Here is a 15,720-nt window from a genome sequence, read left to right as displayed (position 1 = left end):
TATTATTTTTTGTTTTAAATGTATAAAGCGTACTGGCAGCCCGGAGGCATTGTGGCGCTGTTACAGGCAATGTGTCTTAGTTAAAAAGGTACATACATTGCTAGAGTTTACAATCAGTGTAGCAGAGTTATGGTGCATAAGTACTTTACGGTGTTGTAGTTACATGAGGCAATTACAGTTACAATCATCACATTGAGAACAGTGGGTACTCTGTAAAGGGCTGATGGCAGGTTCAGACGAACAGCATAGTTTTAATTGCTTTGCGGAAGGCTAGGTGGGATGCTATTCCTCTGAGGTGGGGTGGCAAGGAATAAAAGGGAAGCTGGAACCTCCCGTCCGTGCCCTCGATACCTTTGGCACTGTGATTCGGTTGCTGTATGGGGTTCTGGTGGATCTAGCTGTGTGTGGTCTTGTGATTCTTTGTGTTACGTACAGGGGGGCTGTATTGTGGATGCATTTGTGTGTGAGGGCCAGTGTTTTGAAGATGACACATTCTTTAATGGGGAGCCAGCGGGCTTGTTTCCTGAGGTCAGGAGTATTAGGAGAGGTTAATGCACAATTTAAGTTTACGCCGATATTATCAAAATGTTTTAAGACAGAGGTCTGAAGATCAGCCAAAAAATATTGATTAGGTGTACAATCCTGGAGGTGACTAGCTAAGACCCCAACACTGTGGAAGTATTAGATGAATGAATACAGAGATTTACAATAAATGTCCTCCCTTGGATTAGCCAATAGGATCTGACTGATGTTATTCCTAACTCACTTCTCAATGCCTCCAAAGATGTTGCTTTTGCTAACATAAGAATGAAGTGCAAGCTCTTCCCTTCTAAGTGTTCGAACCAGAGTGAATGAGCGGAAGACAGGGCTTTAAGACCATGTGATATGCCTGGTACGATACTGGTATTCAAAATGATGCAAAGGCCTTCTACATTGTTCCCTACCCTTATTAGTAATACATTTCTTGCTTACCATCTATTTTTCATTATTTTAAGTGAGATAAACTCCCCATAAGAGGGAAGTGTATGCTTTGTTACGATTGGGTACCCCAGATATACATCGTCATTCACCACCTCCAGGGTATGTTGCGCAATAGACCACGCAAATGGATATTTCTTCCTAGTGTGATTGCCTATTATCATGACCTTAGAATTACCTGGATTTATTCAGCTATCATTTATTGAGGCCTAGTCTGCAAGTTTATCCATTGAGCGCTGCAGACCGATTGGTGTAAGATATAACAACAGTGTATCGTTTGCATAGCTCATCCAATTTAAATCCATTTTTAATACTTTCATCCATATCGCCGACATAAATATTAAATAAAAGGGGAGCTAACACGCACCCCTGTGTGAACCCTCGATTGGTTGCAATGCTCTAACTAAGGGATCCACTTTGGTTAATGCGTATTCTCACGCTTGTGTCCATATTCAGTTGTTTAATGAGGAATAAAAGTCTGGGGTCTAATCCCCATTGTTCCAATGTATTCCAAAGTTTTGATCGAGACACATTGTCAGAGGCTTTAGAATAATCAAAAAGCACATGAACATTTTTTTTTTCCGTGAGAGCCTGCCAAATTGGCCGTTACATGCTGCAATGCGCAGATATTGTTGGATGTGTTGTGTGCTTGTCAGAAACCTGTTTGGTATTTTTTTCGTAACACCCTCTCATTGTCCTCTTTTTTAATAGGATTGACACAATCATCTTCGAACTGGTATCCAGCATCGCCAACAAGCGATAGTTGGTGGGTGCCAGCCGGTCCCCCTTTTTATGTGCAGGGAACCAGGATGGATTCCCTCCAACTAAAAGAAAGTGCCTCATCAGTGACAATACTTGTATATAAAAATTCCAATAGAGGGGCCCAAACATTTGGAAGGGCTTTATTAGGCATCAAATCCGGGCCTGGGCCTGGGCCAAGAGAGGGCTTTAATTTACTTATCATAATAAGGATATCCTCAGCCTTCACACATAATAGGTGTCCTTTGAGGAATGCCAGTTCCAGCTGTTTTTAAACTATTATCAAAGTATAGAGTAGTAATAAACCTTTTCCAGACACTTTCCTAATTAATTCAATTTCAGTGCCTTGCCACTCAATAGATATTTGCGACAATGTTGCCAACATGTTTTGCTATCATTCGCTTTAAGTGAAATCGAAATTTCCAGTTAGCATCCTCGATGGAATATTTATGGTTTCTTAACCAATTGAGAGTACATTTGGTTCCAGGGCATAATATTGTGGCATAAAATAAAGTCTACCTTAATATCAACCTCATAATATCTTAACTCAAAATGTTGAGTTTCTTTTAAACACATCATGACCCTATACATTTTATTGGTTCTATATGTGAAATAATGACTTCTACCTTTTACCCTATCAATACCAGCTGGCACCGTTGGCGCAGAGTTAACTCAAATGTGCTCAAATGTTCCTGTAGATGCCCCTTACACTCCACGGCCCTGTACAACCCAACAGCACTACACATTGCCCATACTGATTTTATTTTTTAAGCTTAAGTTTGGTGCAGTAGATATTGTGTATTGAATATTTAGACTAACCTTATTATCCACTCGATATTTTGTCATGTCACCACATTTACCCAGGTCTCCTTCCCTCCCCAGCCTTCAAAACATTTATGACATGTAATTGCAAAGCCTTGAATGTATAAAGCATGCTCTAACCTTTAAGGAGAGGGTGATGGTGAGAAGAACGAGGACCAAGCCCATGAGAGAATATCCAGTCAGTATGAGACCTTTTCGGCCGAACCTGTCGACGAGGAAACCCTAGGGAGAAAAGCAATTGCTATCATTACCGGCAAACTAGGAGAGAAACCAGTGTGCCATCATATACTGAGTGCCCCAAAACAGTTTTCCTACGGTGAGGAAGCCTGAAGAAAGGGCCCCACTGTGAGGCAATCAGAAGTCCCTCCAACCAGCCCTGGTCCTGAGAAGACTGGGCATGCCCTCAGAGGCAGGTAGGCCTATTGTGTAGACAGAAGAGTTCCCAACCAGCGCTGGAGCTTTGAGAGCCTGGTAGAGTCAGGCAAATATCTGGCTTCCATTCCAAAGGACTGGCACTTACCCAGCCCTGGCAGCCTTTCAGTGGAATACAATAGGAGTGAGAAACCTCTACATTGACATGTGCCAGCATGCAGTTTCTCTATATTTTTATACGTGCACTATCAATGTTGGTGGCCAAAATAAAGGAAAGAGCACTTAGATTGGATGTGAACAAATCAGAAAAGACATAACTGGAAAGGGGTTTTGAAAGCATGTAGTGGGTATCCAAACCTCTCACATTAGTAATCGGATAGCCAGAGGGATTCTGTCTTCCTTCAGAACCCTAAAACATGACACTTCTTATCGAGTGGTTGTGCTTTCACGATACTGGAACACCTTAGTATTCAAAATAAACATAGGCAACGCCAACAGTTTGGACCTTTGTATAGGTGTAACATCTCACTTTCTAACCACTGCCGTAGGTTTATTATCTGGGTATAAGCACTCTTGTTTAAAACAGTTTTACTGTAGCAGGAGCTGGATTAGCTCGTTTGTATCTGCAACCTAGCCATTACCTTCCAGAAGGGTGTTCAGAAAGCACAGAGCTATGCTCAGTTAGGAGGATGTGTTTTGGACAGGGAGGAGCAGGCAGTGGGTGGAAATTCACCACAAGGACAAGCAAGGTCACAGGGAGTGAATGGGTAGGTAAATAACCAAAGAAAAAAACATCGGCTGTGTGCCCTCCTCAAATCTCATCTCTCTCCTTTCTTCACTTCCCAAACAATAATGTTGGCTTAAAGGCAGTGCTTTCAATGCCACCCAATAACCAAAACTAAAATAAAGTATCAAACACAGAATACAGCTGGTATCCAGTGATTTCTGCACTGAAAACAAACATCGTTGGGTAAACAATATACTTTTTTAGCCTATATCCGACACTTTCCCACATATTCTAGGAATGGAGTTTGGTTATATAATTACACCAATTCAAAAAAATGTTGGTACGGGTGTTTAGTGGCTGAAAACAAATATTGTTTGCCCAACAGTGTTTATTTTCAGCGTATAGGTTGCCTTGATGAGAAAGCTAACATCATATTCTCATGAATATTGAAGGGGCTAGGATTAAATGAACAATTTTGAATGTAATGGTAAAACAATGTGGGTGATTAGAAGGCAATGAAATGCAGTTTGTGAGATTTCAATAACTAATGATGTAATGAAGAAGTTAAGTAACACATTTATGTAATACATAAAAATACAAAGGGACTAATCCGTGATGTATTTACACTAAGTACCCCTGAAGAGGGATATGCTATTCACAAAAGAAGTTACAACGGCTAATTTTCACATTCACGTTGTCAGTCCAGTGCAAGCTGTATTACACAGTGTAACTTCTTTGTGAATTGGTGACCTAAATTGTGCCCAAGATCACAAAGCTGCACAGGAATGCAAATTCTCATAGTGCTGATTTCGTTTCTCCGCTTTGGCACAAGAACACCTGGGTTGTTGGACAATTGAGGTTAATGCCACAGACCCATGTTGCCCTGTTACTTCGGTGAATAGCTTTTATTTTAAGTCCTTCAGAGCTTTACTCAAAGTGATCACTCATTAATTGTCACGAAATATTGAGTTTTCTTATTGTAAGGTCTGATTCTTGTAATTAATGGCTGGATTGAGCCCTACTTCTCTGCAGTATCCAGTGGGGCCACTTACACTGATCACGGTAGAGAGGGTTTCGCAGACTCCGACTCCAGGAACAATGTAAGGGATCTGATCATCAGAGAAGCCTGCTTCCCTGAACACCTCATAGGAGTAGAAGTAGATCTGGAAGAAACAATTACAGAATTATAAAGAAAATACATTGTCAATACAAGTTAAATACATTCTAAACCCATCAAGTTAAAAGACATATCTATGCCCTCTTCTGCTGCAGACATTAACCATTTTCAAATTTAAGATGGCGTCACGGCACAAAAGGGGAAGCCTTTTTGTATCATCTCAATTTCCCTTTGAGAGTACCTGAAAAAGCACTCAGGTCATTACTCCCCTGTGATACAGAATCTATGCTAATGAGCAACACAGCTATGATGCTGAATCTGAACCCCCACCATATTTCTCCTCGTTTAAAATTAAGAGATTATAAACATTGTTTAAAGCCTTTTTGAAGAGCCTGGTCTTGAAGAAGGAATGTACACAAGCGAAAGCACATGCCGAAACAGGTGTTGCCACCCATTTCCGACTGCTTTAAGGTTTTGTGCAACCAGAATAATCCAAGGACACAAGTACTTGATTTGTACCAAATGATATCTTGCATGTACCATTCAGATTAAAATCATTCCAAAACACACCCACTCCTCCTCTCTTACAGTATGCCAGCTATCATGCATTGATTTCGTGTTCCCTCAGGGGTCTGCAACCTATGAGCACAGTAAATTATATCATGTGTAAACAACTGTAGCAATTTACGTGATTTGCTGCCTTAGCTCTCATGCCCACCATGAAGGAGCATCTCTTATCGTTCAAACACTGGAATTGTATTCTCTATACAGGATCTTTCTTTCTGGGGGCTTGGAAGTTATATCTTGTGGATCAGTACTAGGAAGTAATTACTGATAATGTCTGCAAGCGGATAAATAAACATTGATTTTGAAAATCTCATGATGCCCATTGCAATCTTAAAGACTGTATTCCAGCAGCTGAAAATCATTCAATAGTGTATTTATATGATGTCCGACTATAACATCTATTATTAATTATATCTGATTTCTCCATAGTGCTTAGTGCTTGAGTTTGCTGTAATAATTGCATTGTCATAACCCAATTTAATGATACTTATTTCATCATTATCCTAGCGATGAACTATATGTGTGTTTGCACACGTTCACCCCCAGAGGTTTATCTGTGCGCTATTGACAGATAACAGATGTTAATTGTTAGCCAATTCAATAGTGCTCTTTTTAGTGACTTCAGAAGGATGAAAGGCTGAGTGGATCTGCCGGCATTATATCCTGAGATTGTTAAGTCAAACATAGACCTCTGTAGTGGATGCATTAGTACCCAGTCAAAGATTCAAACTTCAACATGCAGGCTGCTCCTATGTTGGAGGGGGCTGCTTTGTGTGTGAGCTATCCTCTTATGGCATATTTCTGGCAAGATCAGTTAGCATTGAATATCTATCTATATATATAAAATGCTTAGGTTTGTTTCTGTAATCAGCTGATGCAAATTATCAGTGTTAGGTTGCCCTCTGCTATCCAAATGTCAACGGGTACCTCTGTCAGCACTTCCACGTCAACAACAGCTATCATTATAACAAACAAAATGAGCACAGTTCAACACAGTCACCTTCATCGTCCACTATAGCAAACATTCTGAATAATTTCAAGTTACTTCTTTCCACCCCCACTTCTCTTCACACAGGGCACGGCAGTTCCAGTGTCAATGAAAAGTTAAGTACTGGCTCAACGTTTCAGTCTATAAAGAGCAAAGCACTGTAGGATGAATACATCCTCACGAGCAAAAACTGGAAATAGCTGCTGTAATTATGCTACTATGCAACATTATGCCATCACAGGGACTCTGCAATGGAACAAGGTTGAGAATTACACATTTACAAAGACACATCATAGAGCCTGTGTAATCGGTGGATTAAACTGAGATACTGTTCTTTTACCGCGCATACCTCTCATTCCATCTGATACAAATATGCCTTGCAAATTCAAATAAAGATAGTTTCCGACATGGTTAGCCTTTTCAATGACCATTAATAAGTCACAGGGACCTAAGTCCCCTTCCTGGAATTGATCAGTGGTAATTTCGATGTTTAAGAAGGGGGACAGAAATGACCCTATGAAATACTGACCGATATTGACCTTTAAGATATTCCAGAATGACGCATGTTACGCCAGGAACAGCTAGGTATTTTTATTTTGATTGTATTACTTAAACTGTGGACCTAGTTTGAGAGCAGCAGAGTGCTGTACAGGGTGTGGGCAGCATCTAGATAACTAGTCAAAAAATGTTCTATGCCTAGTATTGGGGATAACACCATAACACCCTGGACTTTACAAACAAGGTATGTTTATTTATATTATGTTAAGGCCCACGAATGTTAATTTGACTTAATGCTAAATTTCCAATACTAAATGCATCTTGGAGATGATTTGATGCTGATCGCGTACTAATTAATTGTCCCTGAAGAAGGCCATGCACAATACAAAATTGAGTAGACGTGGCCATTCCTGTTTTCTCATTAATTGTCATTGGAAAGTGGACATGATGGATTTGAAAGTTAAGTGATTATCTTGAAGTAATACATGGATATATGTAATTGAGTTGTAATATGGAAGTATAATGAATGAATTTATACGTTTGTTTTTCTCTATTTGGGAGTCATCATTTTTCTATTTTTATGCCTAAATTTCTTCTGTGTTTTATTGAAAACACATTGATGTCTATTTAAAAGGTCATATATGAAATGACTTTTCACAACACTATGTAAATGTGTAATTATAGTGCTGCTTTTTTGTTTTATATTCATTAAATGGTAAATACAAAAGTCTAAAGGAACCCTGTTAGGTAACTATATAATATATGACCCAATGTTTCCTTAGGATAGGGCACCTTTGAGACTCATAACTGAAAAGAAACAAGCCAAATGCTGGATTGTTGATGAATGCTGAGGCCAGCACACATATGCCTTGTTCAAGGGAATATATTCCATCAAGTCATTGAGGAGATGATAATGGTAAGTATAGTTATACCATGTTTCATATCGCTCAAACCCCAAAGGCATTAGAACATCCCGCGTCAGCAGAGAAGCATGGAGGAACCAGCTACACGAGTTAGTGATCAAGATGTCTGTGGAACAAATGTGTTTTCAGATCTTTCCTGAAATGACACAGTATGAATTTAGCTCTAATTGCCTCTGGGAGCCTGTTCCAGATCTTCGCACCTTGCACAGAGCAGCTCCTTCCACCAGCAGAGATCAAATTAATTGTAGTGGAATCCAAGAGGTCGGAATCTATTTCCATGGATGCACTTATGAGCTAGCATTGACACTAAACATTATTTTGGCAGGAATAGGAAGCCTGTGTAAATGAGGTAGTAATGCCATGTTTTTGTATAGTGCTTCATGTGGCTTGCTTCCATTCCTCAGCTCTGTGATAATTGTCATTGTTGTTACATAGTATCGTATGATTGTCCATGCATTGTTCGAAAAAAGAAAAAAAAAATCTAAAATGTCAGAAATAACTTTCGGTTTGTCTACCACAGACATTTCCGACAACCCGCTCGCTCCCCCACCCAGTTACTTACCTTCGGGTGGCACACATCACTCTGTGCCGCCGCCTCCGCCATCCCTCTGCAATGCCGGTTCCCTTCGCTCCATGCCTGTGCATGGGAACCAGTTCTGCAGGGTCCCCTTTTCTTTTTTACCCTTTTTTAACTTTATTATGAAGGTCGCGGGGGACACCCCCAGAACCCCTGATGCGATTACAGTAAACAAGGGTGCGGGGGACAGTCCCGCAACCCTTGCAGCTCTTGTTCACTGTAATCAGTCGGAATGGTAGATGTGTTCAAAATGTTCAGCAAAAAATTCTAACAAATCTGGCATTCAGATAAAAAACAGTGGTTTGTTTCTAGACAGGGTAAATGAAGTGCTACATGTTCCAATACTTCTTATCATTAGATGTACTCTTTTTGTTTTGGGCATATTGAATATTCATCTGCTCCCTTCGTACTCTACCTGCATCCCATAGAAACAAGAACAGACCAGGCTCAGACTTTGGTCTTTTCGTAGCAAGGGATCCCGAAAGACCCAGCTCATTTATAGTCCTCTGAATATATAACCAAGCCTTTGCAAGTTCACTTCTGCTCACCCTTTCCTCCCCTTTATTCCAGCTGCCCCACACCCCTTGTTAACACAGTGTTTAAGGTTTGGTATAATTTTATCAAACATCAGCAGGGAAGCTGTTTCATACATAATTTACCTCATAATCACCAGAGTCATATATTTTGCAATACACAAGAGTGACCACAAAGAGCACTAAACATTTTTTAGGCTTAGACTAAACAACCTATTTCTGTTACTGTCCCTCCAAAAAGAACTCAACTATCCCTGTCAGCCCAAGCTTGAGATAGGTTTTAGAAATCGGTTGTTTCGAGTAAGTCTAAGCCTAAAAATGTTTTGGTGCTCTTTGTTGTCACCCTTGTGCGTTAGTATAATTTTATCACAGCATCTATGTTTTATTGCAATTAATGTAAAATATGGTGAGCCTGTTTGTATTCACATTTTGAAAGTACTTTAATATGGACATTGTACTTTCGAATGCTAAGTTTTGCTGTTAAAATGATTTGTTATTTATGATAACAGTTGACTCACTATATATGTCAATTTTGATTTGGCAGGCATATGTTTTATTGTTTGTTTGGTATCTGTATATTTATTTCATTGTTAAAACCCAGGATATTCAGATGGCAAACACTGCACAGTGGATCACTGCAGAGGTCAGAACAGCTTCACCTAAGAGTGACAATGCAGACCTCAATTAGTTAGAAAATAAATAAATAATCAAAGGGATGGGGAAAATCCAAGGAAACGAATATGCTTTTTATTTACTTTGCAGAAAGAAAGATACATGTATATGTTACCTGCCCACAGTGGCATCATCCTATATACACCGAACCTAAGTGTTATATTTATTTTAAAGTAGAATTTAAAATAGATAAAACGTCCCTTCTCCCTATTGGCCTTAGTCAAAACTTCGTTGACATGAACTGGACTCTACATGCGCACTAAAACCGTAGACAGAGAGCTTTCTGTCGGCCTAAGGGCACTGTTAAATGGAGGTTGAACTGATGCCAGTGCATCACGTCGGTACAAGCTGGCCAAAACTATGAACCCTTCACCTGGGGCGGAAGGCCTCACAGAGGTGATAGGCCGGAGGGGATACAGGACTGGAAGTTAACCTGGTCGTCCATCTTTACCTAGAAGGACATCATCACTTGGTACAGTGCTGAAACACATGATGTCATCACGGGGAAACCATATAAGACAAAACAAGATGGCAGCGTTCTGGGGAACAGGCGGAATGGCACCATCTGAAACTGAAAAACCTATACAGTAAGTCCTTTAAATACTTTAGAAATGACTGGAAATAGAGACCCACTTTTTCATGATACGATGCATAAACTATGGGGAAAAAAGGGAACAACATGATGACCAGTTGTGATATGATATGCTGGGTACATTCAAGGGAAATATTTGAGGGCTATATGATGTAAATGAACATAAAGTGATATATAGTCTAGTGACTTATAGATACATAGGGCCTCATTCCGAGTATGGCGGTAAGGGATAGCAGCCACCGGTAACTAGACCGGTGGCGGTGATCCCTTACCGCCATACTCCGAGTTCCCTTTGCGCCCTCGCCCTTAACGCCTGCTTTGACCAGGTGTTAAAGTCGAGGGCGCAAAGGGGCCTCCAAGCCAATAACGGTGACCGTAATGAACGGTCACCGTTATTTGCATCTTCCCCATTCCCATTGAGCCCTATGGGGGCTCATTTGGGAATGGGGAAGAGCCTTGGTGAATGGGGAATTACTTCCCCGCCAACCTTGGAATGGGGCGGTAATTCCGCCATCCACCAAGGCGCTGCCAGTCCGGGTACGGCGTCAACCAAGGCGTTAATAGCGCCATTGGTTAGCGCCGTACTCGGAATGAGGCCCATAGTCTGATGCCAATAAACACTAAATAGAATAATACAGTAATTCTATTTGCAGTGTATAATCATCCAGGACAGAAGAAAAACAGAGGATATAGCCTGAAGCAGATCAGGATCTACAACTACACACAATTATACAATTGTGTGGGTGAACATTATTAACAGGTAACCTATGATGAAAAATGTAAGCTGTCATAGATGATTTGAATATTGTAATGAAATGAGGATCACAGGTTATTTTGTAGGGAATTACAAAGAATAATACCGTTTATTATGGCACAGACCACAACAATTTGCACACATCCATGTAAAGTGGAACATAGTCCCATGGTTAGTCAAAATAATCAAATAGATGAACACAAACGATGTATTTTTTTATACCATAAGAACAATCAGAAAATGTATACTCTCTTCTAATTGTTGGTCTCCTGTGTGGAATATGTTATAACCATATAATGTTAGGGCATTAAAACAAGTGCTTAAGCTAAGAGGATTTCAATAAGGAATGGAATACTAAAGAATGTCCACAAAACTGGACAAACAAATAACATGGTAAATACATAATGAAATATAACTTGAATGGCCAGAGCGAAATTGGTTCCTGGGCTTGGACTGAAAACATATATAAACCAGAAATATGCATGATTAGCAGATATCATGGAATGGAACTGAAATGCGAATCAAATTGAGATTGAGATTGAATTGACGTTTGGAAAAAGTGTGAAAATATATTTTTGTGCCATGTACAAGACGTGTTTATTAGATTTAGAACAATGTTTTTGTGCCATGTACAAGACGTGTTATGCCTTGGGATGGCCCTAGATTTAGAACAATGTTTTTGTGCCTTGGTCAAAAAGTGTTTTGTGCCTTAAAAAGGCCCGAGATGGATGAAACATTTGCACGTGCCCGATTTTGTCCAATGTTGCCATAAGAATAAAGGCATAACTAATGATACATAACAAAATAATTTCATTCTGTAGATCATTGAGAAATGAAATCAATACTAAGAGCAACAGTACCCTACTATTATATGCTACTTCCAAAATGTTTTAGACTACCTGTGAATAGTAGTCTGGGCTGGGTACATGCACCTATTAAGTCACTGGGCCTCATTACAAGTACTCCGGTCTGGAATTAACACTGCCGGTAAAACCATACCGGCACCGTTTCCATGTCCGCCCAATCATGACCCGCGGCCCCGGTAATAGCACCACCCTCAACCGCCACCGCGGAAATAGGGGTCCCTTAAGTCCGTCTGCACGGAAACCCCTCCGTTACCGTCAACACGAAACACCGTGAGCATCACAACTAGCGCAGACACGGAAATACTGGCAAAAAAATGGCGTAAATACCGTAATCACGGTTGCGGAACCGCCGCCACCGCGAACATGGCGTTATACACTGCCTGCTGAACTGAATCAGGGCACAGGTGCACCAAATCAGCCCAGCTGGACCTAGCAGGCCACTGGGAGCCTACAAAACGGCCACACCCAGCCCAACACAACACAGAACCATGCAGGCAGCAGGTCTACTAGCACTGGGACTGGGCCTACTCAACCAACAGGCAGCACTGCACATGGTGGCAGTAATGGCGCAGAGGAGGAGGCGTAGGCGGAGGAGGCGCAGGCGGCAACCAGCCAACCCTGCAGCTATGGCAAACCCCATTGCCCAGCCAGCCCGACCCCGCCGCCAGCCAGCAATACCACGCATCAGGGCCTCACCCTGGAACCTCACCCCAGGACAGATCCACACACTATACCGGCTGGACCATGCAACAATCCTGCACATCACCGCCATGATTGAGGACAACATCAGCAGCCAAATTGACACCCCCACCGCCACCCCCCCCTCTTGAAGGTTGTCTCAGTACTGCATTTCCTTGGCACTGGCACCTATCAACACACGGTTGGTGTGCTGCACGGCATATCACAACCCTGTTTCTCAAAAATCCTGGTACAGGTACTAGATGCCCTGTTGCGCCATGTGTCGGAACACATAGCCCTACCCTGCACCCTCCCCGAGGGTGGCTCATTGCCACCAAGCTGGCCTTCCATGCCATAGCAGGCATGCCAAATTGCATAGGCGCAGTTGACTGCACCCACGTTGAGCTGACAGTACCACGTGCAATTGAGGCGGTGTTCCGCAAAAGGAAACAGTATCACTCTTTGAATGTCCAGATGGTTTGTGATGCCATGCAACTGAGTACACACTGCTGCGCACGTTTCCCAGGCTCATCACATGACTCAATGGTACTGCGGAATTCCACGTTGCCACGGTACATGGAACGCTATGCCGGACAAAGCACATGGCTATTGGGTGAGTACAGCTGACAATGCTACAACCCTGTCGAAGTGGTGTGTGTGTGTCCAGGCCAATGAGCATTGTGAGTGTGCCGCTGTGACCGCACATGCATCACCCCCCTTCCATCTACCAAATACACAGCGGATGCCAAACATCATGAAGGAAGACATGACAGGGCACCACAATGTGCCCGTGCACACGCTGGCACAGCCAATCCCGTCACTGTCCCATGAACCTTGTGCCACTGCAGACACCCACCCTCAATTGAAACACTGCCTCAAAAGGCACGAGAGGCGTGTAAATGAGACAACGTGTATTTACTACTTCCGTACAGTGGAGTCACTCTGCCATGTGTGGACAGCACTGCACCGTGACATGTACACAATCAAATGTCACCCGCAGGGCACAGTAAACATGCAAGTTAATGTGTAGGCCCATATCCAGTTAGCGACATACATCGTGATGCCCAAAACATACCTCCATACACTGCATGGTAGATATGCATGAATGAATGATGATACAAGAATGCACAGCAGCAGATGAGGACATGATGCCACAAACACTGACATGTTCCCCCATCTACATCCCATGTAGGTGATGCGGGATATGCACTGACGCCATGGATGATGACACCTGTACGGAGACCAAGGAACAGGCATAAAGAGGCATACAATAGGGCACATATCCGCACACGTGGAATGATTGAGAGGACATTTGGACTGCTGAAGGCCCGTTTCCGCTGTCTGAGCAGATCTGGCGGATCACTGCTGTACAGCCCAGTGAAGACGGGTAAAATCACGCTCGTATGTGCCATGCTGCACAATATATGCCTGCGCAGGAACATCCCAATGCCACCAGACGCAGATGAGGAAGATGGGGATGGGGATGGGGATGGGGATGGAGATGGGGATGGGGATGGGGATGGAGATGGAGATGGGGATGGGATGGCACCGCCTACCCCCTGGGGGTCCACATGATGGCCAGAGAGCACGGGATGCCCTGATTCGATTTACTTTTGAGTCACAGCACATTCACAGAAATGCACGAACATGGTGACGACAATGAATTAATAGTTGCACTGCAAAATAAATGATCAATACCGGCAGCAACCATGGTGCTAATAGCGCCCTTGGTTACCGCCGGTGTTGTAATGAGGGCCATTGAGTGTTGGTGGTCAGGGGGGTTGCATATGTCACAGCCCTACTTCATGGAGTCTGCTCAAGGTGTCTTTATGGAGCAGTTCACTTACTTTATTGTGCCCTTTATTGCTTGTTTGTTTATTTATTTCTATAGAGCACCGCACCCTAGGGTATCTTGGCGCATTCGAACAACATACACTAATTACAGAAATAGCATTTGAGCAAATTACTTGTTACATAGCTAGACAGATAGTCAGTTACAAGTTACAATTGTTACAGACTAGGCATGTAGTCCTTTACAGAAAGCAGTGAAATACATTAGAGAGCACGTACAGTTATAAGTTACAAGACTAGGCAAGTAGCCCTTTACAGAAGGCACTGAGGTACATTAGAGAACCGGTGCATTGCCAGAAACAGGAATTACGTACGTCATGGCATCAATTACAAATTACATACCGTGAAAGCAGGTAGTTTGAAGCTGTAGTTTTAGCTGTAGGAATGGGCTAGTGGAGAAGACTGAGAATGTCACAGGTAAGAGGCGGTGTACACAAAAGTGGTGTACAGGGGAGGCCTTAGTTATGTTAGGCTCCTGAGGTTGAGGTTAGTCTTTCATAGTTAGCCAGGTGATGGACTTTCTCCTGAAACTAGTAAAGGAATGGGTCAACTTGAGGGAGGTTGGGAGTGTGTTCCATAGCTGGGCTGCCATGACAGGGAAACTACTCCCCCCCTGATTTATTTATTTAAATCTTGGGACTATCAGACAGGACGTGTTGGGCGACCTAGTGACCTGTGTTTAGGATCTAATAGTGCATTTCTCCATTAGGAAGGGGAGGCTGCATGATTCAGGGATTTAAATGTGAGAGATAACATTTTCAGCTGAATCTTATCCTTGATGGAGAGCCATTTGTGTTGTCTCCTTAATTCTGAAATGTGTTCTCTCCTTGGGATGCTCAGCGCAGTCCTGGGAGCATTATTTTGCAAGATTTGCAATTTGTTTAGCAGAAACTTACTGGCACCCAAGTAGAGTCCATTATAATAGTCCAATATGGACAGGATAAGTGCTCTGGCTAATATAAGAGAGCTTTCTATGGAAAGCAATGGCTTGCAAGCCCTTATCAGTTTGCACGTATAGGCGGCAGCAGATGCCATTGCGTTAACTTGTTTGTGTAAGTTTGATGTAGAGTCCAGATGGAAACCTAGTGTTTTTACATCTTAGGCCACAGGGATATTCTTCCCATCTATATTAAATGAGGCATAGTCTGAATTGAGTTTACTCAGGTTGGCTGAGGAGCCCAGGAGTAGGAACTCTGTTTTGTCGTCATTCAGGCAGAGGCCATGGGTGGCCATCCATGCCTAAATGATCAGATAAATTCTGTTCACTAGTCGTACGTCAGGATCATAGTTGCCCGTTAAAAGGAGGAGGATCCAAATCATCGAATAGGGGCTTAGTGAAGATCTTCTACAAGGTGGGGGACACACAGGAGCCTTGAGGTACTCCACATGGGATAGGTATTGGATCAGCTGCTGCAAACGGTGAGAAGACTCTCATGGTCCTGTTAT

The 15,720-nt window shown here is 42.4% G+C and overlaps 1 protein-coding gene across 3 annotated transcripts in view; it reads right to left on the bottom strand.

Moving 5' to 3' along the window:
* Positions 1-15,720, bottom strand: part of LOC138492612 (solute carrier family 2, facilitated glucose transporter member 9-like) — a 552,106-nt gene that overhangs the window by 81,171 nt on the left and 455,215 nt on the right. For all 3 annotated transcript variants that reach the window (XM_069619904.1, XM_069619905.1, XM_069619906.1), the window contains 2 exons: positions 4,711-4,821; positions 2,680-2,781 (listed from right to left, as the gene is read on the bottom strand). In XM_069619904.1, the coding sequence (XP_069476005.1) occupies positions 2,680-2,781; positions 4,711-4,821 (213 nt within the window). The remainder of the gene's footprint in view (positions 1-2,679; positions 2,782-4,710; positions 4,822-15,720) is intronic.

The sequence above is a fragment of the Ambystoma mexicanum genome, chromosome 10 (assembly GCF_040938575.1).
Source record: "Ambystoma mexicanum isolate Mex_15411 chromosome 10, UKY_AmexF1_1, whole genome shotgun sequence".
Lineage (NCBI taxonomy): Eukaryota > Metazoa > Chordata > Amphibia > Caudata > Ambystomatidae > Ambystoma > Ambystoma mexicanum.
Note: the sequence above shows the minus strand (reverse complement) of the source record. Positions and strands in the feature narration are given on the sequence as shown.